At 37.5% G+C, this 22,835-nt stretch overlaps 2 protein-coding genes across 2 annotated transcripts in view; one reads left to right on the top strand and one right to left on the bottom strand.

Annotated features, from left to right (window-relative positions):
* Positions 1 to 637: 637 nt before the first annotated feature.
* LOC139118416 (E3 ubiquitin-protein ligase rnf168-like) lies at positions 638 to 14,652 on the bottom strand. The gene is made up of 5 exons (XM_070681715.1): positions 14,278 to 14,652; positions 13,011 to 13,087; positions 8,583 to 8,756; positions 8,177 to 8,329; positions 638 to 7,729 (listed from the first exon to the last, which is right to left on the bottom strand). Exons 1-5 carry the CDS (start codon positions 14,612 to 14,614, stop codon positions 6,473 to 6,475), a joined length of 1,998 nt encoding a protein of 665 aa, XP_070537816.1. The 5' UTR covers positions 14,615 to 14,652; the 3' UTR covers positions 638 to 6,472.
* Positions 14,653 to 14,844: 192 nt separating this feature from the next.
* Positions 14,845 to 22,835, top strand: part of LOC139118415 (eukaryotic translation initiation factor 2A-like) — a 33,247-nt gene continuing 25,256 nt past the window's right edge. The window contains exons 1-2 of the mRNA XM_070681714.1: positions 14,845 to 14,901; positions 18,810 to 18,879. Of these exons, the coding sequence (XP_070537815.1) occupies positions 14,874 to 14,901; positions 18,810 to 18,879 (98 nt within the window). The 5' untranslated portion in view covers positions 14,845 to 14,873. The remainder of the gene's footprint in view (positions 14,902 to 18,809; positions 18,880 to 22,835) is intronic.

The raw sequence follows: 22,835 nt of genomic DNA, 5'->3' as shown, positions 1-22,835 counted from the left end.
AGTGAACTAAACTTTATTTAATACCTATTAAAAAAGTTTCGAATATCAAATTAAACAGGGATCTGTCGCTAGAGGGCGCTTCAGTGTAGCATTTTTTGTATTAAAAATGCCCATATCTTAAAAAATTGTGCGGTGACCCCCATTTTTTTTCGTTTGATTCGAAATCCATATATTGTTGGGCTTAATTTACGAGAGTTTAAAGAAAACGTAGATTTCAGATCATGACATTTGTAATGAAAATATCAAAATTTGGCCAAACTTTGCTCTTTTTATAAAAGCACGTTGCTATATTTTCTGATATTTTCAAAAGCAGATCACAAAACTAATACAATACAATACGGGGACATGTGTTGTATAAAATCTGTTAAATTGTTTTTACTATATTTCAGTTTAATTATTCAATAACACTAAATAATCGAATAATACAAACTTTTAACCAATTTCAGCTAAAGTTTTCGCGGGACAACATAGAGGGCGCCATATCTCCAAAATTTGCATGGGGACCCCATCTTTTTTTCTCATTTTTTAACATTTCATCTCATCCTAGACATCTCCTGAAAGTCTCAGAAAAATCCTGATTAACGTCACTGTTACCCGCATTCTACCTTAATGCATAACTCCTTTCAGACAAGACTACTTGATGTGTAATAGAATACTCAAGTTTAATGCTTTCCTAAATCATCTACTGTGTCCAACAAATATACATCAAAAAAGCTGAATACGTTATCTCTTATGACTTTATGAATTTTGCAGAAATATTTGATAGTTTCAAAATATTTGTTACAGACAGAAGGAAAAAACTTTGTAAATCAGAACAATGTTAAATATGAAAAGTACATGAAGTATAAATACTTTACAATAATTATTATTTGTAAATTGTTGCAGGATTTTTTAGAATGCAAGACCTTGTGTACTGACAACAAGTCTTACAAACTGAGGGTTGCTCAAGCCAAAATACATCATTGCAATATTTCTTTCATCATGCCTGTATCTGCCGCTGCTAAGAGACTTCCTTGCTGTCTAAAAAAGCTCAAGACTAACCTACAGACAATGATAGAACAATGGTATATCATTCTCCACTTCCCTTCAAGTGCCATCTTGTACTCTTAGTTCATTGTGATTATTTGTAGCTGGACCTCAGACAAATCAACAAGCAATCACAAATTTTGGCCAATTCTTTTTCCATCAAGTTTTCTCATCTATGCAGGCAGATGCATCAATGACTTTCCTCCCTGTCCTGATGACCAGTCACCAACAGTTTGCCAACCATTTGTAAGTTTTGAACACCTTGGTAACTGTAAGAAGCTAACACTCTGCACATGATGATTTGTGAAGGATTTGAAAGGTGCAAAGCTCTTGGGCATCAGTTACTCACAACACTGAATAATACTGGATCCATAGACTATGGCCATACTACAAAGTTTTCATAATGCTAGGGGACTTAGACTGGATCCATAGTTTGTAGCCATACTACATGTTTGTATTCACTGTGAATCACATCAAATGATACACATCTTGATTCTACACGGAAGGTTGGGCCCACTATTCTCCAGATGTGCCCATTCTTCACCTTTGTGCTGACGACAACATCACAGCTAACAAACAAGTTGGATCAGACTGAAGCAGAAAAGGTAAAATCTCTATGGTAATGGATCATGAGAGTTCTTGCCCATTCACACCATTCATGATTTAGCTGTGAATACGTAGCAGTGCTGTGGCGCCTGGATCACACTTGGGTCAAGGGTCATTACCATGGTTCTGTGGCAATGACCCTTGACCCGGGCATGATTGATACACCACAGCACCAATCTGTATTCATAGCTATTCATGATTATGAGCAGGCCTCTCTTAACCCTCACTGCCACAGTTTAATGGTAAACTTGGATGTTTTCAATTGCAAAACTTGACTCCTACTGGTAGAAATGCGGTGCAAGAGTTAATGAAAAGCCACCATCACCTAGCACCCCACCTGAAACAAAATGTCAAATTGTGACATTGGATGTCAAACTTATCCATCAAATACCATGATACTTGTAACGTATTAAAGTTTGATAAATTCAAAACACTTAAAATGCTACTGAATCTGAAAATAGACACAAGTTCTCAAAAGACTCACTAAAAAACTTCATCACTGTTTTTTCCAAGATTTTGGCATATACAGGCTTGGGCATTATTGGGCATCTCTCCATATATTTATCATGTACCTCAAGGTAGAGACCAAAGGAAACAGGTAAAGGTAGTAACTGGGGAACTCTGGTAACATAGGCTCACAAACCTCTCAGCAAAAACACATTTTCTTCATTCTTGTTATTGATGTACGTATACTGAATACAAACAATAAAGCATTGAGCTAACCTGACCTTTTCAATACCAGAGTTTGTATGTGTAATTTGTATTTTCAACAATTCTTTCTCCCCTTTTCTGAGAAAAGACATTTCTTTCTTCAACTGCTGTATATTTTCAAAAGCTATCACATGCATCAGTTCAAGCAAGAAAGTCAAGGTCATAGCTTGTACAACTGGCAGGTGACTATCTGATTCTCAGATTAAATTTAGTCTGAGATAAATTACTTCCTTGTAATGTTGTGAGGTGAAGTGTCAGGTGACAGCTCTGAACAAATCAGATTCAAATCTTGCAACAGCTTTGCCCAAGTCCAGCTGATGAAGGAAGTGCAGTTGCAAAGTCAATGGAAATGAAAAGGTATCTAATATTTCCAGGGAAGGAACCAATTTCATGAATTCTAATTCATCAACTGATTTTGAACATTTAGGTCTCCACAAATGAACAATCTTAGATTTTCTGTCCAGGTAAGTTCTTTTCAGATCATGAAAAAAATAAATTATGAAAGTCACAGACATTTGTATGTGAACAAACAGTAATGCCCATCAAAATATTCCCTATGAAAAAATCACATCGTTACTTCACACATATTTGTAAAAGTGCTACGGATTTCAGATTCAACGTTGTTGTTGGACTAACTTGAGGAGTGCTCCTGAAATGAGGGTCAAGCAGTTCTGTATACAAAATGAAGATGGTATTACTCGGAACCTATGGCATTGAAATGATTATTTGTATAAAATAGCTGATACTGCTACAGAGATATTAATGATTCACTCCCTGTTTTAAGTTGGATTGAAGAATTTGAGAATTATAACCACAAATCAAATATGAGAATTATAACCACAAATCAAATAATACTAGTTTCCATTAACATTGCAATTTACAAGACAGCATGGCTGATACTACAAAAGGACATTATTAAAAGACATCAAGTTCAAGTGGAAGAAGGAAAACTTCAAAATATCCAACACAAAAACGACATTAATCTTAACTGATGTAAAAGTACTGTACAGGCATTACAAGAAGATTTGGGGCAAGACTTGGTAAATTGTTATGAAAATATCATAAAATACCCTATATTTTACATGATGCTTTTAAAGGAAATAACTTTTGAGATTACACTGGCTCAACAGACACAAATCAATGCCTTATTTCACAGGTACATCACAAGCCTACAATGCTAAAATCTGTCATTTACCAAAGATTTGTATCCCAATAATACTGTTTGATAACAATTCCATGATAATACTGCACTATGGTAGCCTTACACCTACAACTTACCCTACAGGTTGTTCAAATACCATCAATTAATTGGAAAATACACCAAAACATTCAAAGACAATGTCTGAAAGCTTTGTTTGACAATGCCATCTACCAGCACTGTATACACACTTCATACTGTAAGAATCTGCGATAGTTGGAGGGCACTTGACACTTGACAAAAGTGAAACACAAGGTCACACTGATAAAAGGAGTATTATTACTTATTCATAATGTTGAAAAGTTATTGTTAGACAAGGGGAATTCTGAGCTGAAGGGTATCTGCATGGAACATTTGTTTCCTTTCAAGTATGAACTTTAAGAACGTTTCTGTCAGTCTGAAATTTATTTTTAAAAGGGCCAGAAATTGACTGTATCCAGAATGTTTTGATGAAACAATTATTAATGTTCTCACATTCAACTTTTGATAATATCACTGACACACATTGTATTAAAACAAGGCGTTCTTGACCGTTTCACATTTTTTTGAAGATACATGTAGCTTGTACAGGAACGTATAGCTCATTGTCTTTTAGAATTACATTCACAGACAGGCATGGAAGAAGTGTAAGTGATGTTGTGTAGGATATCAAAAAGTTTTTTGAAAGATATTTACTGTTTTACTGTGACAAAATTCAATGTATTAGTTATGAGTAAGTCTACTCTTGCCCTGCTCTTGCATGTTAGTACCATATTTTATTACAAAAATGTGAATATCTCACAACTTCTGTTTAAAGACTGGGCTGAATAAACCTATTACATGTATTACTGGTACCAACCATCATACCTTAGGGTAGTATGCACCTTCAAAGTGAAAGACAACACACCTTTCCTCAAACTTTCCTCGATGAAACTTTCAAATATTCTCTTGCCAAATCAAGAATAAAAATCTGGGATAACCTCACAAAGTTATTTATGGATATGTAAAATTCAAAATGGCCATCATCCCCGTTAACTTTATGGAGTAAAATATAATTTTCAATTTTCAAATAAGCTGTGACAGTGAAATGTTTCTCACTCCAAGAGCTTTAACATGAGTCCCCCAACAAACGGTAGACCAAAAACAGTGAGTCCAAATATCTGTTCCCAACCTACATGTAAGTGACAAAGTGTAAAAAGTTTGAACAAAGAATTAAAATTGAACCAAAACATTTCCACAGATAATCAATTTGTCACCAAAGTTAGTGCATTGTCAGTTCCAGGGACACATGCAGTAACATATTTCAGAATCATCACAGCTGCAGTCCTGCCTGAGGAAACACCTATGAAAATTACATGTATATGTAAAAAGCTGAACAGTTTGAATGCACTTGAATACAACATGATGTATACTCATGTGTTATCAAGCTTTACTTAAAGATCAGATAGAATTGTTGACCAACTAACTTTACATTCAGATAGAATTTAATTATTGACAGAAGTGCACATTATCAGACTGAATATAATTTTAAACAGTAGATCATGTTTGTTTGGCAAACTGAATACTGGACGTTTTTCACATGCTCTAGGATAGAAAGCAAGAAATATGTAGAATCTAGTGTTACAGATTCTTTCCCTTTAAAGCAATTGAATGATATGAGACATTCAAAGGCATTCATATGATGGTAGGTACTGTACATGGGCTGATTTGACCATTCTGAGCAAAATGCATCTACTAGAATGCTCACAATTTAAAACATGTATGCTGCCATAGGAGACACTTGGTAAGTTACAGGAATGCAATTTTTACTGCAGTGACATTTTTCTTTAAATGCAATTCAAGTTTACCAAGTAACAGCTGCAATTGGGAAACGAATCTAATTTTAAGCAAAAAGGAACATTGCCAACTAGTAATACAGACAATATAAACATTAATTTTTCAAAGAAATCTTTCACTTTTAGTGTACGGTAATACACAAAGGGTAAACTGGCAATATCACATATTTTTTAAAATTTGGTAAAAAAATGCTCTGAATCTCCAAGGTTTGACCACTTTCACTGAAGTACATTTTTGATGTAAGACATCCCTGCTATTGCGGATAAGAATGCCCTTTAATGTCACAGATAGGAAGGGTATTACATGGTATTTGTCATGATATATGTACAGCTGGATCAGAGTTTGTTGTATTATGTCTGAGCATGTAGCTGTCTTTTGTACCCTTGGCACGACTGACCTGATTTCGTCCTTGACGCCAGTCACTGTCATATTGTCTCTGCAGCTTCATTGCAAGTTGGAAGTCCAATTCTTCTTGTGAGAGTGGGCTCTTCTGGTGAATCGCAAATTTGTCCAGAAGGGTCCTCTGAGGTTGCTGTCGGTCAAGCTTTAATTTCTTGCTTTTATTTCCCCTGTCACCACTGTGTTGTCTTCGCCTGCCTTTCTTTGCCCCGCCTGCCGGATTGGAAGGAGTGTCTGCTACTGTGACATCGTCCCTGCTTTCATCGCTGCTTTGTAACCTCTCTGGTGAACATTTTGCTTTTCCCTCATAATTGGCAACAAAAACTTTTTCATTCAAACACCGTTCCACCTGACTGCTGCTGCTTCTGCTAGGAGAAACAAATTGAATTTTTTGATTGTCACCACAACTGCTGTTGTCAGATAATGTTTTCAGTTGTGATTCTTTGACTTGCCCAGAAAGACTTTTGGGAGCAAAATCTTTATCATGTCCTGAACTCGATTTCTCTTGGTCAGTAATGTCTTGTGTCCTTGTTTTATGCCTTTTTGGCAAAAGATCAGCTTTCCTTGGAGACCTCGGAGAGACTGTTGTATAATTGGAGCTTGTCTCACTCACTGTCCTGCCTTTTGCAGTCTTGTCTTTTTTGACATCAGAATCAGAAGTATTGTGACTTGCCATGGATTTATCAGCTTTCTTGACATTTCTGCCAAACATGTCTGTTATTGTTCTAACTTTTGAAGTCTTTGTGTCCATTTGCACTTGATTGCTCTTTGATGTTTGTGGACGTTTCTCGTGCTCTCAATTTCCTTTGGGCCTGAATTATTATTGTTCCTGTTTCCAGACTTCCTTCTTGCTCTTGTTTTTGTGCTGTGTGTTTCGGACTCCTTGGCCCTAGTTGAGCTTTTTGTTGGTTCATTGTAACTTTTGCAGGTCAGGTCATCAGATTGGCTTACCAGCGTGGGCATTGTCTGACTTCTGACTTTGGACTTTGTGGTCTCCTTCTGTGGAAGCAGGACAGGAGGCATCTCCTCATCAGAATCTGATTTGTAACTGATGGGGATTTTAAGGGAGGTTATGCCGGCATCTATGCTGTCGTAAGTCTCTCTGGCAGTGAAATCGAGGAGTGTATCATGCTTTGATGAATGTCCTGAATGTAATGTACTGGCTTCTGAAGATTTTGTTGGGGTAATAGTTGATGGTGCTTTCTGTCGTCTGGTATTCCAAGTGTACTTTTGAGGGTTACCATCATGAATGTTCTGCTTTTTCTTGTTGAAAACCCCATTCTGAGTGACCAAGAGTGCATGAGGTGAAGGTCTGACTGCTTTGCTGTCAGTCATTGTCCCCTTAGACTGGTTAGCCAATACTTGTTTCCGTTCCTCTGCCAGACTTAGCCATTTGGCCATCACTAGTGGTGAACGTTCAAGCCAATTCTCTTCCTCTTTCAGCTTGCTTTTGTTGAGGTTGCAAGGTGTTGTGTGGATAATTACAGGTGTCTGCAAAGTGCCGTCTTGGCGTCTTTTCGGTGGAGTTCGCGGAGATGAGTGTATAGGTTTGAAGTGATTCAGTTCAGGGGTGATACTGTCAATGCTGGTTGCGCTGTTTCTTCCTCCATGTTCACTTGGACTTTTCTCCCTCCTCCTTGTTCCCCGTTCACTCCTTTCATTTGCTTTATCCTGCTTTTTTTCTTCCACTATTTCTGATAGAACCTCCTGGTCTGGGTCGTAACTTTCTGTGGCCTCGCTAGAGCTTCTGCTTGGTAGTGGCTCACTGATGTAGTCTGCGAAGGCACATGACTCAGAGTCTGACATGCTGGGTGTGGTTGACTTGGCTGCAGCTCTGGCAAAGAAAGTCTCTATGCTAACCAGGCTCTCTTTACTGCCAGCTGATGATCTGCTTCCCTTTCTATGAGTGCTGGCTGTCTTCTTGGCTTGGCCAGGCACTGCAGGCGTGTCAGGAGATCTTTGAGGGCTACATACCTGTAAAACCATAGGTGCCAATCAGTTTATCTGACATATTCAGTTAAGTGGACCACTTACCAAATTTCTCTGAAAATTCCACAATTAACTGCTCTGATATCATCGCTCTATGGTGTCAGTTTATCATACACAACACTTGGAATAGAAAAATTAAATCTTTGGTTGTGGTGACACATTTAACTCATTAAAGCATGTGATGAATATCGATCAAAGTTTTTACAGAATCTGAAATTTTAGATTACAAAAGATTTGTTTCATGGAACTATATTATAATTCATTTTTGTTGATGTTTATCAGAGACAATTCAACTCCACTCATCTGTTTATCTTGTGGTAAGTTATGTACCAAACTGTTATATACAGTGATTATTGCCCAAACCTTTGAAAAACAGTAAAATATTACAGTCTGAGGATAATATAAATGAACTCTGAATTTTGATTGAATTACCTGGTTCAGTTCCGTCTGTAGCTTTCTTGCCAGTTCTTCATCTCCTTCAGGTATGTGGTTAATCTGATCATAGAGTTTCTTGGCTAACTCTTCATCATTTAAAACGGAATATGATTGTTCCGGTTCTGGCTCTGGTTCAACCACTGGAATTTCCTGAATGATGAATATAATTTTCACAAAGACTTGTAATAGGACAGTGGACGTGTCAAAGTTCAACAAGAAATAGATGAGATTTTTTCCTTGTTATTTCAGAGGAAAGTTTATAAACCACAATGCATGCAGACCAATACAGTTGACAGCTCGTATGATCAAAAACAGGTACTTAAACCTGTAGGGCTAACAACCTACAGTTGCATTGAAACTTAACCTATGTCTGTATTGGCAGCATGTGATCTATTTTCCTCACCTCATTCAAGTTTGTGCTGAGTTTCTTGGCCAGCTCCTCATCTCTCAATCTCTGCATCTCGGCTGCTTTCTTCCTCTCTGCTATCTCTTTCAATTCTTGGTTCTGCAGCTTCTGGATGAGTTCAGCACTGGCTTTCATCTCAAGTTCTTCCTGTTGCTTCTTCTGTTGCATTAGCTAAATAAACATATAAATACCATTATATTCCAAATCTACTTCTTGCACTTTTATGGTCGTGTGAAGATAAGAATGGACAGTGAAATTGATCCAAATGTTATCACACTTGTGTAATTGGTTTGTAAAGTTGTTCCAAAACTTGCTGCAGTATCAGTACTTGTAATTAACTTGCGGCAAAGAACAGACCGATGATAGTGTTGTTTCACAGCAGGCTTCAGCTGTAATTGCTGAAGTAAAGCAATAAAACCTGTCGCCGGTAGGAACTGATTAGTGTCTATGTGTGGGATAAATGTTTCCTACAAGTGTACACACACTTGTATTTCAGTAGTGGCCATGGCCGAGTATATGTTCAAAGTCGAGTTCTCGTACTATTCCCAAACACGGATAGTGCCCGTCTTCATTTCTGAGGATGACTTTCACAGCATGTCTTACGCTGATGACTTGCCAATGCCGGTCACCGCTGATATCTGTCGAAATGACTTTCCATCCACGTACATTTCGAGAACTTTCTCACGTACTGCTTCTGGCGTATGTACACCTCTTTTCCCGCGGATCATGATTTTTTTGCACAAAGAACTTCGTACAGTGCGAAGACAACAAGAGTCTAATGACAACTAGACACTGACTTGGCTGTGACACTCAGGGCGGCAAGGAATGTAATATGATTCTGCGTATGTGAAGTGCACCGCAGAGTGTACTCCCATGGTGTGTGTTTATTAGGGGTCCATAAAAGCTCTCTGATTTTCACCGCAATTATAACAAGTCAGTGCAACTTCTAAGGCAAGTTTTGAAACAACTTTACAAACCAATTACACAAGTGTGATAACATTTAGATCAATTTCACTGTCCATTCTTATCTTCACACAGTAAGGATCTTACTAGTGTTACTTGAATAGTGCAATCACTTTTTATCATGTACATGCATGTACATGTTGACAATCCATGTACATAACACTGTTGAGAAAAAGCCTTTCCATTTGTGCAGTGATTTACCAAATAATGTTCCAGCTCTCCTAGGGTTCGCTTTGGGGTGCAATCACACCATACCGGTATTTATGCTGTCAAATCAGAAATGTCGCTTCAAAAACACTATCTTCTGAAAATTATTTGCATGGAAGATGCAAAGAGAGTGTAAATGATACATAGTTACAGTGTTGTCTTCTGAAGCCGGGTGCCAGGTAAATAACCCGCCTTTTTTGCATTTTTTCCCGGCTACTTATAATGTAATTAGATTATTTTTATAGACCTATTAATTTCGGGATGGCACTGCCAGCTGTTAGACGGAACACGTACGATTAGCAGTTTCATGACCCCTTCCCCCACTTTGAACTGCACAAACATAAAACAATTTCTAAATACCCATTTGTGGTTTTTTGAGCCCGATCTTTTACTTGTTAACCCTTTGAGTGCTGTTATTTTCCCCACCAAAATTATGGTGCAACATTTTAATAATTTTATGAATTTTTTGGTGATTATTTTGATTATTTTGGATCAAACAGACATCACATTTCATAAGCTACAGGTTTTCATCAAAATTTTGGCAAAAATCTGAAAAAAATTTGACAGGGATACATTTTATAAAGGCGAAAAAAGTTGACTTTGGCACTCAAAGGGTTAAATAGTGTGATTGGCTGATGGACGCGCCTATGGTGTTGCCTTTGTTATGAGCAGTGCGATTGGTTTGATTAGTATGAAGGTCATCTTAGGTCATCTTTAAGGATGGCGTCAAAAAGAAATGTGGCGGCCACTGGCACCTTGCTGATGGAATATTTTTTCCCTAAGTAAGCCCGTTCAAAAGGTATATTTGATTCCAAAAATACATTTAGTTTATGTATGAAAAACTTCAATTTCGCTGAATTTGTGAGAGGAAAGCACCAAAACGATGTGATTTTGATCGACTATTTGAAGTTCATGAGACTGGCAAGGTAGTTTTCCACTGCTGCGCTGGCTGCCAATGTCACTACGAGTATGATAATCTTCTCAACAAATTAAGTTATTCTCAGAGCAATACCAACGCATTTTCTAGATTTTAAAAAAATGAGTTAAAAAAAAATTCACTGTTTTTTGAATGGGTACAATGTATTTTATTTTCATTGATTATTTTTACGTATTAGAATCCACAGTCATAGGCATGTGCGTTGCCGATTGTTATTTACATAGTTACAGGCAGTTGTTTTTCGAACTGTTTTACGCCGTTCTCTCTGACAGCCTCGTCTACCTACTGATACCCTATACGTGTCTGCGTGCAAAGGCACTGTTAAAATTAAGGGTATGTCAGTATATTTCATTTTATTGGGTGATTTAGATAATAAGGTTCATCAATAGAGTATGCTACTAAAGGACCACATCAAAAGATTGATGTTGGATAAAGTTTTTCGTCCGATAAAAATGATATTCGAGTTTGACTTGGTTGAGAATTCTTAAAAAATAATGACGTTATTACATATTTTTGCTCCCTACATTGCCGTAATTGCAACTGGAAAACTTCTTTTTCTTCTAGTTGTCTGAGATAGACATGTTTATATTGGTGCATGTTTACATTACAGTGAATTATCTTACTGATAAATTATAAAATGTGTTTTTCATTAGAATACTGACGTTATTTCCAATTTTCTATTCTGATTGTGTTTTAAGTACGGTTGGAATTATCACAGTAAAGAAATAATGGGAAAATCTGATAAATAGTCATCAATTAAGTTTCAAGGAGTAGGGCAATACTTAAAGAATTCAGTTTTTCATACGACATCCATCTTTTGACATGGTCCCTAAGTTAATTAACTCTTTTCTGATTGAATTGAATATCATTTTTTTAAAATATCATCATGAAAACAATATAAACAGTACTGTTTCAGTCTCAGCTATATGTTCAATGAATTAGTCAAATGTCACCTCAGATGCTACGAACACCATTTTCACTCCAAAATTTCCTTTTTCGCTTTACGAGGGGGGGACACCCCCTTTCGCGCTCTCCCCCTCATTCCCTACACTCACTCACCACTCAGTCGCTCCACTCCCTCACAGTCGACCCGTCTACTTTCTTAAATTACTCGGCTACTTTTAAATATAAGGACAAATTATCAGTAGACTAAAATAGGGTCCCTCATGTGACTAAAACAACGGTGCTGTGCATGTCCTTCTCAGCCCTGACCTCTGGCATGGTATACTTTATATGCGTCAAGTCCCTAACAAACACCATCTGTGATTGGTTGACAAAAGTAAGTTCTGCGTTCATTGACAAATCAATGGATTTGATACAGCAAGTGTTCATTACTGATTTACAGTGAGGAGTCATCAGTCCATAAACAGCTATTTTGAAAGATATCTGGACTGTGATTGGCAGTGCAGACAAGAAATGTATATGCAGTCACTATCTTGAACCATTGTCCTTCTATGACTCCTTCACTAGAAAGCTTGGATTTGTTCACTTCTGTTTGTAAGGATGAAAAATCAGTGTGTAATAGGGTTTTCTCTCGACTGCGCGATTGCGCAAATTGCGCATTTCGAGCCTTTTTCTGCCCTTTAAAAGTTACTGACTGTGCGAAAATCGCGCACAAAACACAGCACGCAAATACGTCCGTATGATGGTGACCCAAGCGCACAGTGTAGTGACCTGTAAATTTGCCGTTATTTCTATTCAGAATATTCCCCCGGAAAAGACAAAATATCGCCTGTCATTTAATTTTGGTGACGTGCATAACGTGGAGTGTACGCATCGAAAAGAAAACACAGTAAAGGACATAGTTGTGCTTCAGTCTCCATGGATACCAGTGCCATGCATTTTATGTTCATGTTTTGATAGGATATGTTGTTTAGGCCTAATGTCATTAGTAAGCATTAAAAAATACTGCCCCCTCAAATGTCAAGTTTGCCCCCTAATTTTATGAATGGGGCAGAAATTGCCCGCTTCGGTGAACATGCAGAGAAAACACTGGTGTAAAGGTGATGGCCACAAATTTCAGAACAGTTGGTTTGCTGTGTACTATATATACCGTACAGGTCTTGGTAGACTGGGCACTAGTTGCTTGGCTTTTCTCGAACAGACCATGGAACAAACAAAACCATGTACACAAACGCGCACAAAAATATATGTACCATATTCATTTGATTGTCTTCTTTGCACATAATTGCAGTGTCAATAGCTGACTGCATTGAAGACGATGTTTAAGAAATATTGGAGACAGATAATGCCCTCCACTTAAGCAACTTTTTTCATGAAAAAGTCGCTTACTACCAAGGTATTAAGTAAGAAATTACCTTATTCAGTTGTTCTTCATATTCTTTCCGTACCTCTCCTGGCTGTGAAATTAGAGGTACATGATGAGAAATTATTTCTGAAAGAGAAAACAGTTCAAGAACATTCAATATCAGTATTCTGGACATTCTTGTTTGGAAAAGACATAATATGGCCCTTTGCATTGTGAATACCTTTGACAGCTCATCACCACAATGTAGTGCAAGTGTCAACCTACGGTAGTGAGGTGTAAAGATTTTCTTTCTATGATCACAATAACACTGTAATTCAACCTTTTAATATATATAGTGTAAAGGTTTAGCATACTACTTACTCAGGAAAGGGAATTACTGCAAGTTAATTGTTGAAGTGCATACATGCAGTAAGGGTTACTGCTGAAATCACTGATATGTTCAAAATGTAAAAAAAAACATAACTATGAAAAAATATGATGTACATTGCATTGGTCAATCAGCAAAAGAGAATGATAATATGATTATTAACAATACATGTATGCATATCTTCATTACAGAATTAAGATAGACATCAATCTCTTATTTGTCACTCACTACTCTCATTTCGACTCTTGCGTGCGCAACAATGCGTTCATTGGATGACACCTTTCAACAGAGAGTCATCTGTCTCCATAGACACAAAAAGTGTCAAGGAGAGGCAATGTCCTGCGCCGACATAAACAGTTTTTTGCATGACCTATCCCCCTCAATTGCAGCTTGGTCCCAGCAGAACACGTCAAGGAGTGGCAGGGCTCGTTTTCGCAGCAACTATCCCCCTCAATAGACAGTCACTTCATCAGCTTGAGAATCCGAAAATATAGCAAACAATTGCTGTATAAGAAACAGTACATTATTTTATACAAACTGGTGACAAAGCCGTTGAGTACCAACGGAATTACCCCAGCTAATTTAAAGGGTGGCAGGTGTCAACAAAGTTATTCTCTGATCGTTTGTACTCGCCAGATGACACATCCAGCTGATTGGATCGCTGCCAAACCACCTACACATGACAGTTCTTGCGTTAATTATAAAGCTAGAGTGATATAAAGACACAGGTCTTGTTACAGGGTTATGTGGGTTTAAAAATGGTTTCATTTTCAAGCTACACTACCACAAAGCTAATCAACAGGACGAACAGAGTGGGCGTGTCACCAGACGGCAATATTGACTTGCCATCATTTGGCGCGCTACTTTGAAAATTACGCCGTCTGCCCAGTGGGCAGTACATCATGTAGGTATAGAATTATCTTGACGCAAGCATTTTACAACTCATTACCTTCCTCGAAACTTTCGTCTTCAAAACCTTCTAGACGCCTCCTGCACTTCTCTGGAAAGGCTTCTTGAATAACTTTCCATCTTTTCTGATCGACTAAATTGTTTCCCCGAGCTCGTTTTCTGGCCCAGCTGCTAATCCGCACTCGACACATCGGACAAGTGAAGTTGGCTTCTTCGACATTTTTCCTGAAACATGGCATACAAAGTTCGTGTGAGCACGGCATGGTTACCGGCTCGATGAGAATTGACATACAAATGGGGCAAAGACAATCGGAAAGCAACAAATCTGGTTGCTTTCTGTCTGGCGTCGGAAGCCATTTGTCGTCCTCGGCCGCCATTTTGGAAGTTTTGACAACTCTCGCTTTGCGCGTGACGAGAGATGACGAAATGTTTATAAATATAAATATGCAAAAATCTCGTAAACATTTTTCTTTTGATTTACATTTTGGAAAATATTTAAGATGTGGTCATAATTAATGATATATTTAAGAATTAAATAATATTTTTAGTGGAAGAAAGCCAAAAATACAAAATTTCACAAATTTGCTCCGAACGATCAACCGTGGCATATTTCCCATGAATCATTGACTATCCAAGATGGCTGCGCCCTGTCCACTTCTCGCGGGTGAGTCCTCGAAGTTTACGTCGAGTAGCAAGCAATAATTTTCTTACTTTTGAAATAATGAGGCATTTAGAAAATGACAAGATGAAACATTAATGCTATAGAAAAATATCCATTCCAAATTTCAGTAAGAGAAATTGTAATTTTTAAAATACGCTTGCACGAAGCGAAGAACAGCCGTCATCTGCTCAGAGTGCACGTGACAGCATAGCATAGCAGTACATGTACCAGTGGCCGGCATGGCATGTAATGACAGCGTAATAGAAAAGGGCTCTCCCACAAAATAACCTTCAAGAGTCAGGATTTTTTCACTAGGCGGTAGCGTGAAAGGTTTCTGGACGTTTCGGCACCAAGTCATTTCGCACCGCGACCCAGGACGTTTCGGCACCTCTCAAGGCTACCTGTGGGAACTAGTGCTGGAGCGTAATGTTGCAAATCAAAGCACTAAAAAGTATAGTGTCAACTAACATTCACGTTTAATCTTTGTGAGAACATGGGAAGAGACTGTAGGAAAAAACTTCATTATTCATATCATTTTCAAATCTGTGACACAAGTTTATCGATAGCAATAGCAGCCGACACGGCAAAAGTTTGAAAGCGGTGCCGAAACAGTACGGCTAAAGTCACACAAAATGCACATAAAAGTACTGATCAGAACACAAAGGTCATGGTTACAAATATGACGGGTCAGTCAATTACTAAATAGTTTGAAAAAAAAAATCGAAACATGGATGCCGAAACGTCTTGGGTTGCGGTGCGTGCCAGTGACTTTGGGCCGGAAATTGAGAGGCCGAAATGACTTGGGCCGAAACGACTTGGTGCCAAAACGACCTGTTACCGCATTAAATATAGTAAAAAAGGCAATACATAGGAGCACCCTAGTGTATTAATGTTATCCGCAAGGCACAGTACACCAAGGGGAATTCCTCCCGATTGGAAGATTTCTCTCGATCGGGAAAAAAATGGACTGCCTTATTGGGAGAATTTCTCCCGATATGGAGACTTCTTTGAACAGAATAGTTCTGCGCAATTTAATAGACATCTGCGCATTTAGAAAAGTGTACCAGAATGTTCATTATTAAATTTGAGAGTGGGCTTGTGTGTGGAGGGACTGTGGTTTACCATTGTCAGGGCTCGAAATTAACGGTCGTCTTGCGTCCAAAGACCACCACTTTTTCATTTTGGACCACCAAATTCAAATGTTGGTGGTCCAAATGGACCACCACTTACGTCAGAAATTTTTGAAGACGACGTACTTGGCCCGCACTACATTGCCTGAACATGGTTCAATGCAGGACAAAAATAGAACATATGCACCTGCTTGGAAGTGACATTTATCATGATATTGCAACATTTGACTTTAGCAGACCGCAGCACTTTATGCAACATTGTATTTCATCATCACAAAACGTCATGTCAATCAGTTCTGTACAGACAATGGCACCGTAGATGCAAAAAATTCGAGAATCGATCGAGTCTACGTTGTTGGTAACACAATACAGTTAACCCTTTTCCTGCCAGACGGTAATAACTGTATCACTTCCCCATCAGCCAAGTCAGTAAAAAGCAGTATTGAGCCAAAACATGACGTATTTTTACCCACTTGGCTTGGTATGTTATAGCATCTTCTGTCCAAAAACTATCAACTTTACAGTATTATGTTTTCAACAGCCTTCAAATGTACAGTATTATGTTAAAATACATCATATGGAATACGTTGTGTTTCATTAATTTTAACCATCTTGACCTGGTGGTGAAATGTGGACTGGCAGGAAAAGGGTTAATAATGGTCATTACGTCGCTTGTTATTTAGAAAGTGGTTTACGGGTGACCATTTAGACTCTGTCGGGTTGCATTCTTGAGAGGTCCCGCTGGACTTTGAACAGTATCTGCTTTTTGTGGCCCTTTGAAAACACTAATTTCGTAGTCAGAAGGTATTTTCTTTTGAACATGATCTCATTGGGCTGCTCAACGATCATATACGGGACATGCATCACGGCATGGCAAACGTTCAGCTACACCTTGAAGCCCCAAGGTTGTTGTTTTTTGTTAATAGAGCCTGCGCATTACAGGAAACCCCTAAGTTCTACAGAAAAGACTGCCCAGCTCACTTCAGATACTGTTCCTACCGTGCGCATTTTGAATACATTTTACGCAAATAAAAACTCAGTTGTGTAAAATCGTACGCAAGTTTTGAAATTGTAACGGAAACGCTGCCCAGGCCCATTCGTGTTCAGGCAGTGTTCAAATCGGGTTCTGTTACTGGTTGCTATTGGTTTTTATGAGTGGAAGTATTTTGACTCTCTATAGTAGATAATAAAGTTCAGAAAAATAATATTGTGAATTTCAAGTTCAATGGAGCAAATAGTGGGATTTTTGTCATCGTAATTGTTAACAGCCGATACCTGGCGGAATAATTTTGAACATAAGAGTATGTGAACTGACAACTCAAAATCATAGCGTGATAGGTTAGTATGAGTATTTTCCTTCAAAACTCCGAAAAACTATCCTTTCCATGCCATTTCTTCTAAGGACATGGCCTTTGAAGGTGGTCAGTTTTCAGTATAGTATCATCAGATATGCCGAAAAAATTATTGGCTCTTGAAAATTATGCCAACAAAGGAATGCAAACAAACTTCTTGTGTTTTTCCATTTTCTTTCTTGCCATTTTAGCACGATTCTCTGGGTCTAAATAGTGTAAGCTTAAGTCGATAAGGGATGACAGGTAGTCTACCACATTTTCACAGGTGAAAGTCGTACAGATGGTCTCCAAACTGTGTCTCAGATTTTTCCAAACACATTTAAGGATTTTAATTTTCGTAGTTTAAATAAACTAAGTAATGAACAAAACATGATTCAAAACCATGACTGGTGATTGTCAAAAAACGTAAGTCATCTTCAAAAATTTAAGACACAGTTATGCTGACAGTATATTAAACTTTTAGATTGGTTTGTTCAACTGACAATCGGCTATGTGAGGTGATGGTTATAATTTTCATGGTGAAATATCCCAAATTCGGCCTTTTCAGATCCCCAAAAAAACAAAATGTAATGGTACAGCATTAAAATTCATAGAAAGAGCTTTCTGGTGATATGCAAGTTTTACGTATATAACATAGTTTGGGCGAGAAGTTGTCGTTTGAATGTATGTCGTCACAAACCTATCACGCCATCTTAAACAATTGTTATATTACGGACCACTACATTTTTAATTTGGACCACCAAAATATTTGTTAGGTGGTCCACATGGACCACCACATTTGAAATTTAATTTCGAGCCCTGATTGTCCTGAAAAAGTTCACAATTTCTTTCTTTGCATATTTTCACAATTATTCATAATAGTAGCTGCAAAATTGTAGCGCTATGGTGAAGTGGTTGGTGACTTTTTGTTTTTGCGACTTTGCTCACCAGTAGCGCTACAATGCCGATGGCCGTGTAGAGGTCAAAATAAGCACATCCCACTGGACGAGGCCTGTTGATGTGAAATGCTACATGTTTACTGCATTTGGTCGTACCGATTTATCACTACTGAAGACTAAACACTATAATGCACTAACCTTGTCGTTTATACGGTTTGGAATTTGTTCAAACACGTCGATCACATTCCATAAACATTGAGCGTGGGGCATCCATGTTTCTGGGAGCCGCCATTACTGGCAGTTGGTAATGGCGGCTGCCAGAAATGTTTGATCGACTGGAATAAATGAATCTGGAAAGAAGACATTATTTTATTGCCTTGTGGTATATTGACTTAAACATCTCAATGTAGAAAGGTTGTAATAATTACAACCAGTTGCAATGACCAGCATCATTGTAGAAATGGACAGTGTTTTCAAAAGACATCATTGCTAGGAACTATACCTGTCTATGAGATTTTCATGAACTACAGTGTATTAACATGTCTTTACAGTGCGAGGCTCAGCAGGTACTTCCTTGTTCCAAGGCCCTCCTGTGCTAAAACAGTATGAACATTTTCCAAGGTGAGCCTCTAAAACTTCTATGTTTGATTTGATCCAATGTTTTTGAAGTTGGCATTGTCCTGACTCTGAGAACAGTAAAGGACCAGATTTACCTTCCGTGGATCTTTGATATATAGGGATAGAATGCACCTGTACATGTGTAGAATGCATTGTTATTGTTGACAAGTGAATTCTAGTCTGGACTATAATTCAGTAAACAATAACAGTGCATTTTACACATACAGATGCTGTGTTGACAGGTAAATATTTGGTGTTTCAACATCGTGACGGGGTTGATAAAGAACTTGAAATTGATATCAGAAAGGAAACAGGGTTCTGCCCACGCCGGACGGCGCTGGACGGGCCCGTCCGGCACTCAGAATTTCCGACCAGCATTGAAAAGTGACCGACCGGCACTTGTACTTGCAGTTCAATGCTTGAACAATCAACATGAATGTCTATGAGTGACACTTTTGAGGTCAAGCAGTTCATAAAATTGCATGAAGAGTTGATGAAAACAATGGTACTATAGAATTATGGGGGCCCGTTCTGGTCAAAATTATGTTTCATTAATTTTAGTATGTTAGAATTAATTTAATGTAGACTGGAATGAATTAACTAGCACCTCGAATTAATTGTACGTTTCTTTTAATTAATTTTTATATGCTTTAATTAATTTTGTCTCGTCATGCCGAATTAATTTTATGTGTTCCAATTAATTATTTCTGCTTATTTTTGCTGTAATTAATTTTATGTAGTCTGGAATTAATTTTGCTAACATTTCAAATTATTTATATATGTTTTTTATGTGCCGGAATTAATTTTATGTAGTCTAGATTTAATATATTAATTCCTTCAATTAATTTTGGGTTCAAAATGTTTTCACGTGCTGCAATTAATTTAATGTGTTCTAGAATTAATTTCTACTAGTGTCTTGAATTAATTTTGTGTTCGGTCGAAGTAATTATGTGTGTTCGCTCGAATTAATTATGTGTTTGAGCGAATTAATTATATGTGTTCGCTCGAATTAATTATATGTGTTTGCTCGAATTAATTATATGTGTTTGCTCGAATTAATTATATGTGTTTGCTCGAATTATTTTCGGCCGATCCCACAGTCCTTTGCGCACGCTTTCTTAAATCAATATGGCGGCTCCCGACCGGAGTGGTACTATTCAGGCGCTCGAACCGTGATCTGTGAAAATGGAAACCAATAACCTGATCACAAAAACTTTTGTAGTGTCTCCTGTCTGAGGGATCGTGTATGTGATTGCCGATAGAGCGAAGCCGGACCAATTTTATGTTTACGTCAGACGCGAACGTTCACCCTTTCTATCGGGCTTTGCCAATCATCGTGTACTGTAGTGTAGTGCAGTGTACCGTAAGCGTACGCAGCATTCGAAAATGAAATCTGCCGAACAGATATCTACGAATATGAAAACCAATAAAGAACTTAACAATGACCACCAGGCAATGTCTCCAAGCTTGATTACTGTCAAATGTCCCTAATTACAAATATAGCATTCGGCAGTTTCACCTCTATCTGTATACAGATAGACACAGGCGCTTAAACTGTCGCTACGCGAAGCTGTAACCTCCACAAATGTAATAATCTCCACAAATGTAATATCAACCACAATTGTAATAAAATGCACCCATAAATGTAATATCGCCCATAAATGTAACAAAAATCAACCATAAATGTAATAAAAACACCAACCACAAATGTAATAAATGGTAACCATAAATGTAATAAAAAAATCACCCATAAATGTAATACTTGTCAACCATAAATGTAATAAATCTATTTTGTCGTTGCAATTGAGGAATTAGCCCTTAAATCTATGTAATCTATGCAATACGGAAAGCAACTCCACACATTATTCATTTCTTAATTGTTTGCGTCTAGTGTGTTTTGCATATTTCAAAGTGTATTTTAGGTTCCCCTGTTTTGTGTACAGAACTGACTGGCCATAGCTAGACACAGCTGTAATCTGAGTGTCAGTGCAGTCTCTACTCCAGAGTGGGGAAGACTGTATAACACTACGATCCTTTAACGCCGTTTTTCGAAAATTGCCGTACTTTTTTAATCAATATCCTCAAATTCGTCTTCAGTGGATAAATTGTGTGGAATAATCGATAGATTGTCTGTATTCCCATGTTGTCCCACTTGAAGTTTGTTCCTTCACTAGGGATGCCAGGATGTCTAATTTTGTTCTACTGTGTTCAAGGTAGTGTTCGTATTGTTTTTTACTAGATTGAAATATATGTTCTCGTCAACATGTTTTGTGTCGTAAGTTTCTGTTATAAGGTTTTATATTTCTCTGTTATTTGTTCTGAGTCATCTGTCATAAACTTTGTGTGGTATCACTGGTTGACAAGTTATTTTGACGCTTCCTTATTATGTAATTATCAGTGTCTAGAACTGCTGTTCCACTTCCATTATCTAACGGTTTGATCAGTACCTCGTCGTTTTCTGATAGCGTTCTCAAAGTATTCTATTCTGTGTTTCGGAAAGGAAACCTAGTTTCAGGAAAGTATGCAATAACATAACACTAGTCTTATTAAAGTCATTATTTACTCAGGGCATTGATAAACAAATGATCACATATGCAAGTTCAAGTTTATTACATTTATGGTTGATATTATTACATTTATGGTTAATTTGTTTATTACATTTTGTGGTTGCGGGTTGTTACATTAATGGTTGACTGTTTTATTACATTTGTGGTTGATTTTATTACAATTGTGGTTGATATTACATTTGTGGAGATTATTACATTTGTGGAGGTTACAGAAGCCCGCCTGTATACCCGAGGAGAAAACAGGCCGGCTTTGCGTAGCGACAGTTTAAGTTTTTCTCGAGGGTCTATCAGGTCTATGGTTTAAGCGCCTGTGTCTCTCTGTATACAGATAGAGGTGAAACTGCCGAATGCTATATTTGTAATTAGGGACATTTGACAGTAATCAAGCTTGGAGACATTGCCTGGTGGTCATTGTTAAGTTCTTTATTGGTTTTCATATTCGTAGATATCTGTTTGGCAGATTTCATTTTCGAATGCTGCGTACGTTTACGGTGTACACTGCACTACACTACAGTACACGATGATTGGCAAAGCCCGATAGAAAGGGTGAACGTTCGCGTCTGACGTAAACACAAAATTGGTCGGGCTTCGCTCTATGGGCAATCACATACACGATCCCTCAGACAGGAGACACTACAAAAGTTTTTGTGATCAGGTTATTGATTTCCATTTTCACAGATCACGGTTCGAGCGCCTGAATAGTACCACTCCGGTCGGGGGCCGCCATATTGATTTAAGAAAGCGTGCGCAAAGGACTGTGGGATCGGCCGAAAATAATTCGAGCAAACACATATAACTAATTCGAGCAAACAAATATAATTAATTCGAGCAAACACATATAATTAATTCGAGCAAACACATACAATTAATTCGAGCGAACACATATAATTAATTCGCTCAAACACATAATGAATTCGAGCGAACACATATAATTACTTCGACCGAACACAAAATTAATTCAAGATACTAGTAGAAATTAATTCTAGCACACATTAAATTAATTGCGCTAAATTGCAGCACGTGAAAACATTTTGAACCCAAAATTAATTGAAGGAATTAATATATTAAATCTAGACTACATAAAATTAATTCCGGCACATAAAAAACATATAAATAATTTGAAATGTTAGCAAAATTAATTCTAGACTACATAAAATTAATTACAGCAAAGATAAGCAGAAATAATTAATTGGAACACATAAAATTAATTCGGCATGACTACACAAAATTAATTAAAGCATATAAAAATTAATTAAAAGAAACATACAATTAATTCGAGGTGCTAGTAAATTAATTCCAGTCTACATAAAATTAATTCTAACATACTAAAATTAATAAAACATAATTTTGACCAGAACGGGCCCCCATAATAGAATGCCTTTCAATAAAATG

This window comes from Ptychodera flava, chromosome 19 (genome assembly GCF_041260155.1).
Source record: "Ptychodera flava strain L36383 chromosome 19, AS_Pfla_20210202, whole genome shotgun sequence".
In the NCBI taxonomy this organism is placed as follows: Eukaryota; Metazoa; Hemichordata; class Enteropneusta; family Ptychoderidae; genus Ptychodera; species Ptychodera flava.
The sequence above is the reverse complement of the archived record's forward strand: the minus strand, read 5'-3'. Positions and strand labels throughout refer to the sequence as shown.

Coding starts and splice junctions, on each gene's coding strand:
- LOC139118416 (XM_070681715.1), bottom strand. CDS start 14,614: ATGGCGGCCGAGGACGACAAATGGCTTCCGACGCCAGACAGAAAGCAA. Junction 8,757..13,010: donor ATGAAGAACAACTGAATAAG/GTAATTTCTTAC, acceptor ATGTTTATTTAG/CTAATGCAACAGAAGAAGCA. Junction 8,330..8,582: donor TCAGCACAAACTTGAATGAG/GTGAGGAAAATA, acceptor TTCATCATTCAG/GAAATTCCAGTGGTTGAACC.